Genomic DNA, 17,544 nt, shown 5'->3' on the forward strand with positions numbered 1-17,544 from the left:
GAGCTGAGCGCCAGACTGTGCCAAAACCCCTCAAAAAGCACTTTTCTCTTTGGGCGGCAGTACCGGCCGCTCTCTCGGCACTGGCCACCAGCTCCCAAAGTGCCACCGTCCCTGTTGTGCAAGGTCAGGGTGCTCCTGGCTTCGGGGATGCTCCCTGTGCAGCAGCCCGTCCCTGAGCCCTCTCCCAGGAGCTCTAACGAGCTGCCCTCGTTAGCGCCAGGCAGGGAGCGCGAGCCGGTGGCGGGGCAGGCGCACAGGGTGACCAAAGCCCTGGGGTGGAAAATTGGGAACCTTGTTGGGATCAGGGAGAAAAACTTCTCGCGTGAAAAATATGGGCAAGGCACCGCTCTGATCTTCTTGCCCCGGGGGAGCAGCGATGGGGGCGAGGGTGGCAAGCCTGGCCAGGGCTCAGGTGGCCAGCCGGGGCAAGGGGGGCAAGCGTGGCTGGGGCTCGGCTGTGGGTCGCTGGAGCCCCTCTGCCCGGAGGGGCATCACCCAGGCCTCCCCTCTGTGCACCTGGCTGGGGGAGCCTGGGCATGGGGTGAAGGCTGTGTCCCGGGGGGTTTGGGGAGGCGGCACCAGAGCACGCAGGCTCTGCAAGAAGCAGCAGAGATTTAAAAAAAAAAAAAAAAATCCTTTCCATCCATTTATCAAAGTGCTTTTCTGAGGCAGGTGAAGCCACAATAAATATTGGATAAAGGAAGCTGGCCACAGCAAGCTGCGAAATTGTTAGCAAGAAAAATGGCCCAGCCTCTGAGGCTGCGCTGTCTCCGGCTTGGCTGCCGCTGTCACCTCCGTCACCGTGCCCCGCTCCTGCCCGTGGGCTCCCCTCTGCCGCTTCCCTGCCTGGGGCGGTGCTGCTGAGGAGGGGAGGAGAGAGGTGGGCACCCAGGGATCACCCTGGGCTCCTGCTGCCGCCTTGCAGCCCCTGGGTGCCCTGGCCCCGGGTACCGTGTCCTCCAGCATCCCGTGCCCCTGCAGGGACCCCTTGGAGCCGGATCGGCCTGGCGAAGGGCCCTGCAAGTTAATTCCTGCCAGGAAGGGGCTGCTCGGGGCCGGAGGGGCTTGGTGAGGCCCTGGTGCCAGTCGATGGCTCCTGCACGCAAGCTGGGCTGTGCTGGAGGCTGGGGGGCCGGGAGCTCGCCGCTGCCTGCCGGCAGGAGCCTGCCCTGCTGCCGCCTCTTGCCAGAGAAGAAATGAGATCTGACCGCTGCTCCTGCGGCTCCGACATGGAAGCGCGGAGTGCGCGTGATGGATGCGTAATGTAGCGCAGGATTTGCCCCCGGATCTGACCTGCAGCTCCCCTGGCCGCAGTATCTTATCTTCACATCTTGCTTTTTCTAAGCCTTCTGCGAGAGGGAAGGGATAGCTGCCCAAAGCGCTGCTGGGGTCCCGTCCTGACCCCTCCAGCGGTGAGGATGCCCTGAAGCATGAGATTTGATTACTCCATTTAGCATGCAAACGGCTTTGGGCTCGCTTCTGCCTATGAAAAACAAAGGATCTGGGTCCCGGGAGAGGCTGAGTCTGTGGGTAGGGATGTTCCCTGGGGGGTTTGCTGTGCCGAGAGGAACCCTGGCAACCCTCCGTGTCTGCTTTAATTTTAATTCCTATAATCCTGTTATCCATTTGGCTAAGCACGTTTTGAGGGACTGATGTGCTTGCTGGGGCAAAGAGTGCTGCAAGGGGGGCAAGGCTGGGCCCTCCTCCCTCCGCTTCCCCCCGAGCTCTGGCTTGGCTGCGTGGGGCTGCGCTCCCCGGGCTCGTCATGGATGAGCAGCAACAGGAACCTTTTTCCCTGGTGTGACTGGGGGGGGGACTGGGTTTGTACTGGGAGCAGGCAGGGGAAGGTCCGTGCTCTGCCAGTGGGAATACCCGGGTGCCTTGTCCTGCTCTGCCTGCTGCCCCTCGGTCCGGGCTGGAGCGTGGCGGTTAATGAAAGCTGAAAAGATCAGAAGAGCGTGCCCCGAGCCCCTCGTCCTGCGCCTGCCTGCACAGCCCTGCCCGCTTTTGCCACCAGTTTTTCTAATTAATTTGCTCCCCGGGTGCATGAGGAGCCACCAGCCAGGACGCGCTGTTCCACGATCGTGGGGTGGAAGAGGCTCCGCCGCGGGCTGTGCTCGCTCCCTCCTCTACGTGCGCTCGTCCGTCATCCAGTATCGATGCCTGTGGTCCAGTCCCTGCTCTGGTTTTGTTTCTGGAGTGAAGCCCTGGGGGGCTGAGCCCCGGAACAGGATGGCACACGGCTGGCGATGTGCTGGTGTGCTGCGGCGTCACCGTCCGGGGACCCTGCAGGGCTCTGGCCAGTGCTGAGCTCCTCGGGCTTGGAGAGCAGGACTGCGGACGCGCTGGTGAGCCGCATTCGCTCCAGAGACCCACTGGGTACCTGGCATGGGCTTGGAGCCGCTCGCTCCATGCCGTTTGCCGGGGGCCGAAGCCGGGGTGGGTCAGGATGCGTGCCAGCGCAGTGTCGCGGCGGTGCCTGGTGCCAGGGCTCGTGCTGCCTGCGGGGCGCTGCCCTGGGTGGCATGCTGCCCGCGAGCGTGGTGTTCACCTCGACCTCTCTCCTTCCGCAGGTGATGCAGGTGCTGAACGCGGACGCCATCGTGGTGAAGCTGAACTCTGGGGACCACAAAACCATTCACCTGTCCAGCATCCGACCCCCCCGGCTGGAGGGGGACAGCACGCAGGTGACCGTGGGGACGCCTGGTGGGGAGGTGACCGCGGGGTGGGATGGGGAGGGTGCTCTGCGATTGCTGGTGTCCGTGAGCGTCCCTGGATGGAGTCCCCTCCCCGTGAGGCTCCTCTTCTGTCTGGCCTGACCCCCCCACCAAGTACCCCCTCTTTCTTCCCGGGGAGCCCCGTCTCACGGGGTGCAGGAGGCCTTGGGGAGGGTTTGAGCGTGACTCTGATGGCCGCAGGGAGACAGATGCCTCCCTTGTCCCCTGCCTCAGTTTCCCCCTCGGTATCATGGGTGCCGTTGCAGCTCTCTGCTCCAGGGCGGTGGGAGAGCCCCGTGTCCCGGGCGTGGGGCTGTGGACAACGTGCGGTGGGCTGCTGCTCGGGGACGTGCTGGCGGATGGGCCACCCGTCCCCGCGCACTCGTGCCCCTCGGCGGATGGGCACGCGGACAGCGGGGGAGCTGCTGCTCGGCCTCCTCGGGTCCTTTGCCAGCCACAGGCTTTGGGCTGGGGCTGTTCCTTTGCTGGCGCGGCGCAGCACAGCAGCGGCTCTGCCCTCCGCTTCCCCTGCGGCCTGATGTTTGCCCGTCGCCACGGGGAGAAGCAGGAGGCTGCAGGGCTGCTGGAGATGATGCAAAGCGTGCAAAACCCTTTGGTTTTCCTTTTCTTCCCTGCTGTGCTGTTCAGCGAGAGGCTCGGCCGTGCCGCTCCGAGCATCTCTCCCCTCCGCCGCGGGGCTGGCTCAGGTCGGGGAGCTCTTCCCTCCTTCCTCCCCGCCTCTGGGAGGAGCGGGCTCCTCTGTCCCCCGGCTCGAAGGGGTGCTGGGGTCTGACTCGCTGAGACCTGCGGCGTCAGGATCTGATAGAGAAATCCCAGGGACTGAAGCCTTCAGAAACCACCGTGTTGTTCGTGCGCAGTTTGGTCTCCGCTGTGCTTGGTTTGAGCATCGTGCAAGCCGGCGTGCGCTGGGCCGCGAGCCCCGCGCTCAGCAGTGACGTGAAAGCACCCAAATAAGCTCTGCCGTGCGGCTGCGGGTTGCACGCTGAGTTCCCTTCACCTCCCCTCCAAGCGCCTCGGCTGGGCCAGGAGCCGGGACGCCGGTTTGGTCCCTGTGCCCCTCTCTCGGCGTGGGGTGCGTGCCTGCCGGCAGGGCTGTGACCTGTGGCATGGGCACAGGAGCCGGGCAGCAACTGATGTGAAGCCACCCAAAAGCTCCTTAGGGCAGGGATTTATCGGCTTGGTGCTTTTTTCTTTCTTTTATTTCCCCCCCCCCGATGGCTGATGCGCTGGAGAGCTGCTGAGACACCCGCCGAGCACCCACGTTGTTCCCAGCGGAAACCTCCACCTCTCGAGATGGCGAGGAGCCCTCCCGCCGGTGAGCGAGAGGAGGGCTTTCCAGCCAGGAGCAGAGAGCCAGCCTTCCCCCAGGATTACGCGAAAGCCGCCTTTTCCAGGGCTGTTTTTTTCCCCGAACGGCACTGATGCGCCGAGTGCCAGCTTGGGCTGGCCTCGCCGTGCTGGCGGGCAACGGCACCGCGTGCCGCGGCTCCCCGAGCTGTTGGTGTGCACAGGGGCAGAGCCCGGGTTGCTGTGGGAACAGTAATTTGGAAATTCCTCCCTCCTAGGATGCTGCCTTGTTTTGTACACACTGAATTATGAATAACTTCCCAGATTAGCCTCTTTCTCCCGCTGTTTCTCTGGCATCAGTGCTGGGTGGACGGGAGCCACCGTCAAGCCGAGCGGCACGCTTGCACGGTGGGGAGGGCGCGGAGTGGCTGCAAAGTGGCCACCAGTGCTGGTGGGGGGGATCCGCTCCCTCGTGCCCCGCCGGCACCGTGCGGTGCTGCCGGTGGTTTCTTTGCGGAGCGGTCGCAGTCTCCAAGGAGACTGCAGAAAGGCGGCTGCCCTGCACCACGCTGCCAGCTCCCCTGGCCAAATCCTTCGTTTGCTTCGGCGCTGAGGCCCCGGCACACGGGCGGTTGCCTTCTCCCTGCCTGCTGGGAGCTGCCAGGCTCGCTGCCGGCCCCGCCGCCGTGCATGGCACTGCCCGGGGGATGTCCTGGATGCGGGGTCTTCCCCCCACTGAGTCTGGGGCCTGGCTGCGGCCCCTCGCGGTGTTTACCCTCCTCTTTCACCGTGTTTGAGTGCATTTAATGCAGTGACGCAGGGAAGCGCATTGGGTGCATGCTCGCCAGCGCGCTGCAGGTGCCCCAGTACCCCGAAGTTGCCGGATCGCAGCCAAGTCGCTGATCTGCGTCTGGCTTCTTGCGTGAGGAGCTCGCTGTACGGAGTGGGCTCGGTATTTGGAAATGTCTGCACCTTTACGTTGCATCCAGCGTTCGCAGGTGCCGGGTCCCGCTGCCAGACCCTCCGGTGGTGTGAAGTTACCCGTCCTTGCGAGCGTGGCCTGGCCAGCGCGAGCCCAGGTCATGCAGCACCGCTGCAGAGCAGGAGCTGCTTCCATCTTCCTCCTCTCCTTCCTTCTCCCCCAAGAGCTGGGGCAGCCGGCACTCCGGAGCCCGTCCTGCCCCGGTTTCGGGGGAGCCTGCGTGGCTGCGATGGCTGTAGTGATGAGATTCAGAAAATACCCGTTTGGGTACTCGGCTTGGTGCTGCCATGCCAGCCTCCTGCTTGGGCATCCCGGCGCCGGTGCGAGCTCTCTTGCCCTTAGTGGTCTCCCCGACGCTGCTTGTGGGTGCCCTTGCCCTGGGGGGGGAGCAAGTTCGGCCACCCTGGCTTGTGGGTGCCCCAGGTAAACCTCATTTATTTCTTTCTGGGTTTTATCCTTCTTTAGGTCCTTCTGCATTTTCATCTCTGGCTCTGCTTATGCGGTTGCTTAATTACCTGTGAATGCAATTAATGAAATGCTTACCCCCCACCTCTTCCAGATCATTAGTTTAAAAAAGAGAAAAAAACATCAAACCCCCCCAACAATTGACCAGAAAAAGCCCCACCCAGACAAAGCCCCTTGCTCCGCTCTGTGCCCCTCTCCCCCACCCCTGGCTCGGTGCTTTGCTGCTTGCAGGGGGAAGCTTTCTGCCCCCGAGCTCCCCCAGCCCCACAGCGGACCCTTGGGTGCTGCTGCTGCTCCCTGTTAATCCCTGCTCCCCGTTAATCCCTGCTCCCCGTTAATCCCTGCTCCAGCTCCTCTGCTCTGGAGCGTTCTGCACCGGAGGGCTCAGTGTGGGAGACCCTTGCAAAGGTGCAGTCTGAGCTCAAGGCATGCACATATATATATATATATATGTATATATTAATATATATATAGGGTTGATTTGGGGCTGTTCCCCATGGGGTGCTGCGTGTGGGTCCGGCAGCTCCGTAGCAGAGCGCTGGGGCTCGGCAGCGTTGGCTGCGAGCTGCTCTGCCTGCGGTTGGGGCTCGGCGCGTACCCACCGTAGTAGGTAGCGTGTAGTTAGCGTGGCTCCGCCGGGGAGATCCATCTCCATCCCGCCGAGCGCAAATTGGTCCCAAGGCACCTGATCGAGTAGATGGGAAATGACAAACTGAAAATTCAGCGTAATAAAATCCTACAGCCTTTCATCTCCCACCTTCATCACCCAATGCGAAATGAATCCTGAGAGCAGGAGCTGATAGCATTTTATATCTCTATCGCTTGTCTCTGTCGAGGAACATAATGTATTCAGATGAAGATGCATCTCCCGCCGCGGCCCAGGTGCTTGGTCTGCAGGTGTGGTGCCGGTGCCGCGCTGCGCCGGGACGGCTGGAGCCCCTTCACCGGGCCGGTCCCCTTGGTTTGGGGCAGCGTCTCCGGAGCAGGAGCGTTCGTGGCGATCCTTCCCCAGGCCACGTCATGCCACTACCGTGGGCTTAGTGGCTCACCGGGATGGAGGCCGAGCCGTACCGCTGCCCTCGCCGTGGCTGGTGCTGCGCTCGCCTCCAGTGAAATTGCCCGATCCTTGCCTGGCTGGGCCAGAGCCAGGGCCGGTTTCTGCCATGTTTAAGCCCTCAGCCTTAAGGCGGGAGCTCGTTTTGCAGCAGGATCTCATTTCACAGCCGTGCTCCACATCTGGGGTTCAAAACACAGGGTGCTCCAGTCTTTGGGGGTGAGCGAGGCGTCTCCGGGCGCGGAGAAGCCCTTCCCCATCGCGGCAGCTGATGCCCGTCGCGCCGGCATCCCGCCCCGCTCAGCCCTCGTACCCCGTGGTGGGGTTTGTGGTCCGTCCGTCTCTCGGTGACGGACCTGGCCCTGCCGAAGCAGGTTGCCGGCGGATCAGATCCGACCGAAGGCGGGCGGGCTGAGCGTGGGAGCAGCGCCCTGTCCGGCAGCGCCGCTGGTGTGCGTGGGATGGGAGGAAGAGTGAGGGTCTCCGGCGTGCCGGCTCTGCGGGCAGCAAGCCGTCATTCTGGCCCGGGGGCTGGGGCTTTCCCGGGTCTCGGTGTCACCACCGCTCCTGGTGTCTGGGAGGTTTCAGCTTCACTTTTTTAATCAGAAATTCACTCCCTCGGACAGCTAAATTACAGAATCTCGTTAGCGGCTCCGTGCTCTAGCAAGCTATGTTTGCCCAATTGATGCAACGGCAGTACAAATCTGCTCCGATCCCGCAATTTATCTAAATTGATATCTTAATTGGTAATGCTCTTGGAGTGGGGGAGTCAAACACATGGACCCTGATTCAAAGAGAAAAAAAACAGGGAAAAAAACCCGTCCTGCTGGTGCTGGGTTGGGTTTTTTTGAAGTCTGAAAGTGGGGCAGTGTCTCCCCTGGCCGGGGAGGGATGCGGTTGAGGGGCTCGGGGTTTTGGCAGCACTGGGGCCCCTCCTCGGCCCTGGGAGCTGGAGGGAGGAGGTGGAAAGGGAATTGGGAGCGGAGATGTCCCGGCTCCTTTCCTGGCTGTGCTGCTGCGCCGGGGCTCAACGGTCCCGGCTCCTGCCTGCGCGGCGTTGATAAGGTTGACATTGGCGGTGGGGGATTTCTTCAAGGATTGTCCGGGCGGCCCTGGGGCGCCTTCCAGCCCCATTTTCTGAGGACGCAAAGCCAAGGCTGTCTGTTTTTTCTTGATTATCCTGGACGCTGGCTCACGCCTGTCCACCCGCCCTGCACCGGCGACAGCAGTGGGGTGCTGGGGAGGGCTCCTGGGCACCTTTGGGTGCCTCCAGCCCCCTCCGGCCAGGGTGCAGGGTAGTGGGTCTCCGGAGGAGCAGGACAGCGGTGCTGTGCCCGCTCCAGCTGCCAGGGCTCGCCGGCTGCCAGCATGCTGCCGGAGCGACGGCAAGCCTCACGTCTGCTGGGAGCGCGTTTGGCACGGCGGCAGCTAATTGCAAAGCTGACACGAGTGTCAGGGCTGTCACCGCACCGGGCAGAGTTAGAGGAGCAGGCGCTGCTGCAAACAGAAAGCAGTGAAAAGCTAGAAAGGCAGGGAAACTGGAAACGGCTTCAGAAAAAGAAAAAAACAGACGGATTTGGGCTTGGGTGGTTTTTTTTCCCCTCTCAAATGGGCTTGCGCGCGGGTTCCGTGGCTTTCTGATACGTTTCCAAAGGCAGGGAACTGCTGGCTCCCGTTGGGCTGTGAGCAGACGAGGGATTAGCCAGCCCCCGCGCCTGCCAGCTGCCGGAGAGCGGGAGCCGGCACCCATGAGGGTCCTTGTTCCCGGCCGGTGGGGACCCTCGCAGCCAGGGATGAGCCCTGTGCTGGGGCCAGCCGGGAGGGTGAGCCCGTAGCCATCAGGTGTGACCCACAGCCATCAGGCGTGACTTGGTCTCAGCATCTCTGCTCGGCTGGGACGCCGGGTGCCAGGGGGCAGGGTGCTCGCCATACCGCTTCCCCTCTGGTCTCGCGGCGGGGCGATGCTGGGCAAAATGCACGCGGCCCCGTCCATCTGTCCGCCCAGCCCGGCACACCGTGTCCTGCCGCAGAGAGCAATGACGGCGGAAGGTCGGTGCCGGGGCAGCCGCGTGAAGATGCCGTGCGGCTCTGCTGGGCTTTGGCTCCTCACGTGGTGTTTGACTGCAAACCGCCAGCTCCCAGAGGTGCCGGTATTTAAGTCCTGACAAGGATTTTTCTCTGCCTTGAATCTTGCGTCCGATCTGTCTTCCAGCGGCGTACCCCGGTGACATTCATCACCCCCTCGCCGCTGGGCAGTGACGAGCAATGCCCGGCTGAAGGCAGAGCATCGGCCGTGCGGCACGAGGGCGGGTGATGGACGGCGGCCCCCGGCAGCACCGCTGCTCCCGCTCCTCATCATTCTGCCCCGCGGACTCTCCGCTCCAGCAGATTTTAGAAAGAGCCATATTTTACCCAAACCCCATCAAACGGCGGTACTTTCTCTCTGCTCCTTTCCCTGACACTCGCTGATTGCCAGGATATTTATGTGAAACTGGAAGCCCTTTGTAAAAACGACCTGCCCAGCTTGCTGCCGGCCCCGGCCGGCGCTGCCGGAGCAGGAGCTGCCGGGGGCTGCCTGGCTCAGGAAGGGCAGGGGATGGACCTCAGGGTCAAGGGCAGCCCAGCCCCGTGAGCTGCTGGTTTTGATGCTGTTTGAGATGGATTTATAACCCTGTGGGAGATTTGGGGAACAAGCTGTTCGGGAAGGATCCCCTCACACCTGCTTTTAGCGATCGCAGCCGCTTTATCCCTGGAAATGAGCTTTTTGTTCCAGCGTTGTGAGGCTTTGGGGTACCCGATGGCACGCAGGTCTCGCTGGCAGAGCCTCGGGCACCTGTGGGTGCCTCGTCCTGCTCGGCCCCTCTCGATGGGAGCCGCCTGCGGTCGGTGCCGTGCTCGGCGAGGCGAGGGCTGCTCGACAGATGGTTTGCAGGTGTCTGCCTGGTGCTTTTCTGCAGCAAGCCGGATTTTGGAGAGAGGGCGGCTGCGCTCGGCTTGGCAGAAGTTTGAACGTTAGCTGTGAACGTGGATCGGTTCCTCCCGTCCCTGCAGAGGCTCTTCTGGCATCCTCGGCTCGGCAGGCTCTGGGGAGCGCGGGCTGGGGACCGTGGCCCCTGCCAGGAGAGGCAGCACGGCGCGGCTGGCTGCATCCCCACCGCGCTGCCGGGGCGGGTGGGAGTTCGGCAGAGGCTGCTTGGAGGCGGCGCGTTGGCCGGCTAGCGAAGGGCTCGGTTTGCTTTGCAAAGCCCCCCCAGCGCTGTTTGGGTGACGGCACAAATAACGGTGGTTACGATGCCGATGGCACGGCAGCCCGAGCTCATTCGGTGCTGAAAACGGGGCAGCCGCTTGCTCCCCCGGCTTGTCGCCTCCAGCCCCTCTCCGCTTCGGTACTGGCAGCAGCTCCGCCACCAAGCTCCGGCTTTCCCAGGGCAGCACCAGAGCCGGGGCGCAGGGGTGGTTTTCCTTTGGTACCAAACTCATCTGTTGTCCATCCCAGGGAGGCATCCAGGCGGCTCCCAAGCTCGGCAGGGGTTTCCACCCCTTCCCAAGGAGCATCCCTCATTTCCTCGGCTTAACGCCTATCTGCTGGCTTCCCCCATTGCTTTGGGCCGTTCTTGGTACCGTCACCCTTCTGGCAATGGGTGGCTCAAGGCAACCAGCCGTGGAGGAACTTGGGGATGCCCCAGCTCAGGCAGGCTCCCCCGGGACGTCCAGCTCGTCCTTGTCATCCCCCGTGGGCGCAATGAGGATGGTCCCTGTCTGCAGCAGCTCAGAGCCTCTGGGTCATGCCCGGCTGGCTGGGATCTCTGTGCCGGAGTTGAATTCAAGGCTATCGCAGCCAAAACGAGCCCTGCCTGGTGAGGGGTGCCGTACGGCTCCGCGGCGGCAGACGGATCGCCCGCGAGGGCGGCGGGGTCCGCGTGGAGAGAGGATCTGGTTTCCCTATTTGTTGAGCAGGGTTTGTACTACAAAAAGCGCGCCGCGCTCAACGAGCATAAAAGATTAATGAGAAACAAACCCATGAACTCATCAGTGTCGCATCTCCGCTAAATTACAGTTACAAGGATCATCGTAGCTCATCCGTGTATTGTGTAACAGAACCGATTGCCGGCGCGGATGGGGCGCGCGGTGAGGCCTGCCGTGCCGGCGGAGCGGCGCGGCGTGAAACGCTAAGTGCTCGGGCGTGTGGCCTTAATGTAGTCTAAATGTCGGCAGAGGAGAGGTGCAGCTGAGGAGAGGCGGGAGCAGAAAGGGGGGGCACTGGAGTTCCCCCATCAATATTTCATAGGGGCTGCAGTAGCTTCCAGGGAGAAGACACACGAAGTCAGCATGTTCCCGCAACCTGTTTTCTGCCCTCTGGGTAGTGTGCTTTTTCTGGTGTAAAAATGATTAGCTTGCATCTCTCCCCACCGTTCCTCTCTCCCTTCTCCCTAAGTTTTTCCATGGTGGGAAAGCAATTGTTTGGGATTTGATCCGGGACTCTGGATTGCTGAGATACAGCTCCCGGCAGCGCAGGGTGCTGAATTCTGGGGTGGGGGCTTTTGGGGGGCTTCGGGCTGATCCAGACCCCTGGTAAAATGCCGCTGCTTCATCGCAGGAGGGTTTTCCTCCCCCGGCTGAAAGCAACCGTGCAAACACGCGACGGCACAGCCAGAGCCTGGCTCCCGGGGGATCCGTCAGGGCCAGGTACGAGGCCTGATCCGGGCTGGATTAATTTGTGAGCTGGCCCAGCTGGGTTCCTGCATGGATTACAGCCTCTGGCATCCCGGGAAATTGCTCATGGCTTAGAGAGCAAAAGCTTAACAGCAAAAAAGAAAAGAAAAATCCCCGAAGCAGTAAAGCAGGCAGCAGCAGCGTGGAGGAGCAGGGACCGGGCTGGTGACGGGCTGCGGGCGGCCGGCCAGCCCCGGAGCCGTGGCTGATGCCGGTTTGGGGAGATGGGCAGGACCTTGCCGGCAATTACGGAGCAGCCTCTCTACGAGGCGATGGCTCCGTGACCGCAGGCAATAGCGAACTCGCACCGCGTGGCTCTGGGGCCCATGTCGCCTGGAGGAAGATGCAGCCTGGAGGAAGATACAGCTCCGGACCATATGCTCTGCGAATAGCAGCGGCGCTTAAGTGCTCGGGCTTATTGATGCCGTGTAAGTAATAAGCCCCAAAGATCAGGCTGTGCTAAAAGGCTTCCCAAACAACTTACATTTAAGTGTTGTAATTCCTCTGACCCAGCAGAAGCGCTTGGTGTTTTGACACTGATGCTTTGAGGAGGATCCAGGCACCTGCCAGCTCGCATTTAGGAGGACAACGCTCCAGCCGGGCTTTGCCTCGTGCTCTCTGGGAGCTGCTCCACTCGGAGAGGCTTAATCACCTCCAGCGCCTGCCGTCCAGAAGCGTTAAAGCAGAAACGGGCAGACCTGGCGTCCTCCGCGCGCGGCCGCCCGGCTCCTCGGGGTGCCTGGGTCTGACGCCGTGCTGCGGCTGTGGCAAACGTTTCTCGGTCTGCCAGGCGAGCGTGAAAACGCTGATGGGAGAGTGAAGCTTTGACCTTTTGATCTCATCAGGAAGCTACCGTGAATCCTCTATTGATGGTTAAATTGCACTAAATTAGAGAGGAGCTGTGCAATTCTGCCACGTTGCTGAACTGTGCAATTAGCGTCCTGCCTAGCAACAGCACCCTTGTGCCTCGGGAAACTCAAGCCCGTGATTTTAGGTATGTGAGGAACCTGCCTCTGCGAAGGCTTAATGGTTTTTTTCCCAGCGGCGTATGGCTCCTAAAGCCTCTCTGCTCTGCGGGGAGCCACGGCGTCCTGCAAGGAGGTGGCGTTCGGTGCCCGACACGGCTGCAGCGGGGCTCTGCCTCCGCACCCAGCATCACCCCGGCATCACCTCGGATCCTGCCCTGTGACCGGCGGCATCACCCCTTGGTGCCTCGGGGTGACCGAGGGGACGCTGGAGGGGACGCTGGAGGGCACGGCTGGGGCACACGTTGGCTCAGGGGCACTGCCGTGGAGGTGCCATCACCTTTGCTGGCTTGCTCTAGCTGGCTGATGGGGTACCCCCACCCCAGCTCCCCGGGGCGGTGAAGGGATACCAGCAGCTCCGTCACCGCGTGGACCCACTGCGGCGTTGGGCTGGAGCAGGAGGGGGAATCTCCCCCGCCGAGAACCGACCCGGGCTCGTGTCCTCGCCTCGCTCCTCCTCCTGCGCTCGGCTCGGTTTAGAGCTGGTTACAGCGAAGCGCGCTGCTGCCTGCTTTCTGCCTGCGGGTTGGGGCTCGGCTTTTGTGCCTCCAGCCGGGAGCGTGACAAAGGCATCCCTCTCTGCAGAGCGGGGGGATTGCTGGAGCGGGGAGCTCGGTGCCTCCCCCAGCCCCCCTTGCACCACTCGGGCGTTTCAGCTGTGCTAACACCTCCCTCCACGCGCCTCTCCCAGCGCTGCGCGACACTCTCCTGGCTCAGCGGAATCATGAATATTCCCCCTGCCATTAGCACCGGCTGCTGGAGATCTCTATTTAGTCGCTAGACATTTGAAGACGTGCTGCAAGGGATGGCGCGCGTCCCTCGCTGGCACCCGCAGCCCACCCAACTCCTTCGCCTGCGGGTGGGCTGCAGGGAGGGGATGATCCAGCACGCGGTCGTGGACCTTTGCTGGCACCGGTCATCCGTGGGGACTGCAAGGGACACTGCGCTTCTCTTCCCATGCTCCAGAGCGGAGGGGACAAAGCTTTGCCCCTGCACTGAGCTCCTTCTGGTGCAGCCCCAAGCCCGCTCTTGCCTCTGGGCACCGGCGTGCGGGCAGGCTTTGCTGGCACCCGGCTGTGGCAGGAGCGCTCGGGTGGTTGTCACCGCCCCGACGCGTTGTACGTGAACAGTTCCTGCCTTGGCACCTCCTGAAATCCCTGCTGCAAGGGGCAAAGCCCTTGGGCCCCTTGGAAACAAGCTTCCCATGGAGGAGCAGCCCTGGATCTGCAGGGCCTGGTGCCGGGGAAGGGCTCGTCCCCTCCCGGTGCAGGGCTGACTTGGCATGGCGTAGCCCGGGTGTCACCCTTGGGTGTGCTGGCAGTGACACGGGACGTGGACCGCGTGTGGTTTGCACGCTGCGTGCATGCCCCTGGTTCACTGCAAACAGCCGTCTCTCGGGGTCTGCGGCAGGATATACGGCTAAATTTTACGGAGGCTCTGACTGCCGGGCCGAGGGCTGCCAGGTCGCGCTCGGTGTGCCGGATGAAGGGCGGCGGTGGAGCTGGACGGACGTCTCTGCCGGCGCAGCCCTGGCGCCTCGCCTCCGCAGCCTCCCCCTCTGCTAAAGGCGCTGGGCAAGGGACAAAGAGCGAGGACAGGGGACAGTGCAGGACAACCCCCCTTTGGCATTTCCTACCCCGACCCTCTGCTGCAGGGCCTGAGGATGGACCCTGCCTGCACCGTGCACCCTGCCTGCACCGTGCACCCTGCCTGCGCCCTGCACCCTGCCTGCGCTGTGCACCCTGCCTGCACCCTGCGCCCTGCCTACACCATGGACCCTGCCTGCCTGCACCGCTGCCAGCCTTATGGCAGCCGCTGGCACAAAGCGGCATCCCCGGGGCTGGCGAGGGGGTCACGGACGGCCTGCGGCCAGGATGGGGCGATGATGGCGATGGGGGCAGTGACGGCTCACGATGTCCCCTCGCCTGGGCCCTGCGGAGAGGATGGCAGCTCCATTCTTAAAAGCTTTTTGCCTCCCTCCCGGTCCGGCCGCTGCTGTCCTAGTTTTCGCTGGCTGCTATTCTTCCCCTCCGTCACGTGCGGGTTCGGCACGGTGTGCTCGAATACAGCTTCATCTTCTGCTGCCTTCTGCGGGCGGCTCCGAGCTGGGCTCTGAGCTGCTCCCACGACTTAAAGCACCTCCCTCGACCTGAGAGCCGGGGCTGCCGGTGCGCCGGGGGCTGTGCTTCAGAGGCTGGAGGACTGGCAGAAATTAAATTCCCCAGGAGCAGGGATGCGGTCAGAAGGGGATGCCTGTGTGTCCCCTCCCGTGCTGCGAAAGGGGCTGCGACCCCGCAGCCGGGGCAGTGAGGTCCATCAAGCGACGGCCCCGTTCCGCATCCCTCGGGGTTTGCAGTTATCCTCTGAAATTCGGGTTAACGGTGTTGAAAGGGTGGAGGTTTTTCCCTTAAGTCCTGAAATGGCTGCCGCTGCCCGAGACGGGGAGCCTGCCAGAAGCTGCTGACTCTTTCACTCTGAGCAGAGCCCATCCCCATCCCCTCGGGGACGGTTTTAGGGCCAGGCTGAGAGGAGGCAGAAGCATCTCCTGGCTTTGCAGAGTGCCGCAGCCAGGCTTTGGGTCTGAATCGGCCCCGTTCTGAGAGGGGTGACTCTGTTTTCACGCTCCGTGTGAGCAGATCAGCCAAAACCCTGCCTGAGACCTAAAAACCACGCAACCCCTTGCTCAGTGCCCCACGGCATCGGTGCCTGCAGTGGTTCCCCATCCCAAGGCATGTGCGGCTGGATTTCAAGCTGCTGAGCCTCCCATACGCGCTTGCCGGCTGTTCTGTCCCAGGCTGCTGGCACGGCATCGCACCCGCTGCACCCAAAATGCCAGGGAAGGTGTGAAATGCCAGCGCAGAGCCTCGGGGAGCTGCTGCGACAGCAGGGCTGGAGGCGAGGTGGGTCTGGCTGGGAGCACCGGGGAGCTCGGGGACGCGTGGGCAGCTCAGGGGACCCCGGATGCCCCGTGGGGCTGCCCGGCTTCGGTCGGGGGTAGCCCAAAACCTGGTTTTTGCCCGCTATCTGTCAAACTCTGCTCGGTCCCCAGCCCTGCCCGTGGGAGGCTCGATGCTCCGGGGTGGCCCCAGGCTTCGGCTGGGGTGTCGCGGGAAATGCAGCGTGGGGATGGCCTGGCGTGGGGTCTGCAGCACCAGCAGCTGCGGGGTCCAAGCGTTATCCAGGCTGGGGTGTCCATCCTTCGCTCCTCGCGGGGGCTGCAGGGAAGAATCCCTCCTCCGGCAGAGCTAGCCGTGCCAGCCACCGGCGCTCGTACCGGTTGGGACAGTTAGCATATTGAATCACTTTTGTGTGAGATTTTGGACAATAAATTACTTTTCAATCGAAAATAATATAAAAGCCCCGTTGCGCGCGGATGGAGGTGTTTGTGGAGCCGGGGCTGCATTGTTAATGCATTTGGGATCGGCTGGGTGGGGTGGGTGCTGGGGCTTTGCGCCCGTGCCGGTGCTCCAGTGCTTTGGGGACAGAGGGGTGGCAGAAGGGACCCCTGGGGTTCCCCACCCTGACCAGGGATGGCTGCTGCAGCGAGGAGGGAGGCGGCTTGGTCCTGTGGAGCCCACCGGCACCGGGCAGCTTTGCAAGAGGCTGCTCCGGCTCCGCTGCCCGGCACGGTGTCGGGGGGTGCCCAGGGCAAGTGGGGTGCTGTACGGCGCACCGAGATGTGGGTCTCTTTCCACAAAAGCGCTGTGTTTGGGTGATTTTTGCAGCCGCTCTTCTCTCGCGCTCTGTCCTGTGGACGGGGCCCCGTGGCTGGCTCAGACCCCCGCTGCCGGGGCCAGCAATGCGGCGCAGGGTGCCGCTGCTGTCGTCCTCTGCTGCAAACCCCCAGGGCTTGCTGACGTGAGTCAGGCTGGCGAGAGTCCTCCTCCAGCACCACAAGCTCCTTTCCTTCATTTCCCTCTGGCTCGGAGAGCGACGTGGGAAGGACCGGAGTCGGCGTGGTCTGGCAGGGGGCTCTATCCCAAAGATGTCCTTCCAGCAGGCAGCAGGGATGGGGACGTTGCCTCATCTGCCCTGACCGAGCCTTGCTGCCAGTTTGCAGGCAAGCAGGGGCAGGGCTGGCCTCCTTCGCCAGGGCAGAAGCCGTGCCGTGCCGCTGTGCCTGCACCGTCTCCTCCGGTGTCGGCTCCCTCCTGCAGCCCGCTGCTCCGAGCATCACCCTCTGCTTGGGGCCGGGTTGTGGCAGGGCTTGACATTGGCATTGCTGAGAGTGGGGACCCCCCTGGGGTCCGTCCCTGGGGGTCTGCCTCCTGAGGCAGCCCCGACAGCCCCCCCGGCCGGTGCCGGCACGCTGCTGGGCGGGGGGCTGGTCCTCGGCTGGCAGAGCGGAGCCCCTGGGGACGCGGGACGATGCTCGGACCAGCCCGGTTATCTGCTGCGATCCTGCCTGGAGCGCGCCGGGGTCTCTGCTGCCGCGTCCCGCCGTGGGAGCCGAGCAGGGCAGGGCCCCGGGGCCGGATCGGCCCCCCTGTGCCGCGGGAGGGGATGGCTCGGGGGTCGTGTGGGATTTGCCCTGCCTCGGATGAGGCGCACGGTCCCTGCGGCGGCAGCTCGGCAGAGGGACGGATTCGGTTCCCTCCGGTGGTGGCTGCGGCGTAGTGGAGTGTGGGTGGGCAGCGGGAACCCCTGCGGGGCTGCGTCTCCGCTCCGCCTGTTCCTGGGGCTTCTGAGCTTTAAAGCAAAGATGAGGGGTTGAAAACATGGAGGGAAATATTTTTTAAAACGTTCCGTAAGCCCTACGAGGGTCTGCGTTACAGCAAGCAGATGGGTATTCAGCATAAACCCGAATTAAATAGCATGATTCTCCATTTTTTTTTGGACAGAAGCGTACCTGGGGAAGGCACACGAGCTGTGGGTGGACTAAATCCAGTGCTGGGAGGAAGAATGCTGTGAAAGCAAGCGCCTTGTCTCCCGTTTAGCTGTCCCTTCGGGGAAAACCTGGGCTGGTGCGGTGCGCTCTGGGAGGGATGCTCCTGGCCGCCCTTGACCGTGCTCGGGGCTGTCAGCTCCCCGTGGGCCACTGGTGCCGCTGGCGCATCTCCAGCACGTAACGGCACGACCCGGTAATGGGCTGGATCGGCTTTGCCAGGGGTCTCGGCTGTGAGACATTCAGAGCATCTCGCACTGGGCTGCTTTCCTGCTGCTCCCTCGGCTCGGCTCGGCGGTCGGGGGAAAGTCACATTCATTTAAAATAGAATTCAAACATCGCGGTGTTGTAAATTTAAAAAAAATCCAAACCCCCAAACCCTTCTGAAATGACCG

At 62.9% G+C, this 17,544-nt stretch overlaps 1 protein-coding gene across 1 annotated transcript in view; it reads left to right on the forward strand.

Annotated features, from left to right (window-relative positions):
* Nucleotides 1–17,544, forward strand: part of SND1 (staphylococcal nuclease and tudor domain containing 1) — a 132,481-nt gene that overhangs the window by 17,512 nt on the left and 97,425 nt on the right. The window contains exon 10 of the mRNA XM_087765992.1: nucleotides 2,574–2,687. Within this exon, the coding sequence (XP_087622118.1) occupies nucleotides 2,574–2,687 (114 nt within the window). The remainder of the gene's footprint in view (nucleotides 1–2,573; nucleotides 2,688–17,544) is intronic.

Source organism: Nipponia nippon, unplaced genomic scaffold (assembly GCF_047370975.1).
Source record: "Nipponia nippon isolate SJK-2023a ecotype South Korea unplaced genomic scaffold, ASM4737097v1 scaffold_3, whole genome shotgun sequence".
Taxonomy (NCBI): domain Eukaryota; kingdom Metazoa; phylum Chordata; class Aves; order Pelecaniformes; family Threskiornithidae; genus Nipponia; species Nipponia nippon.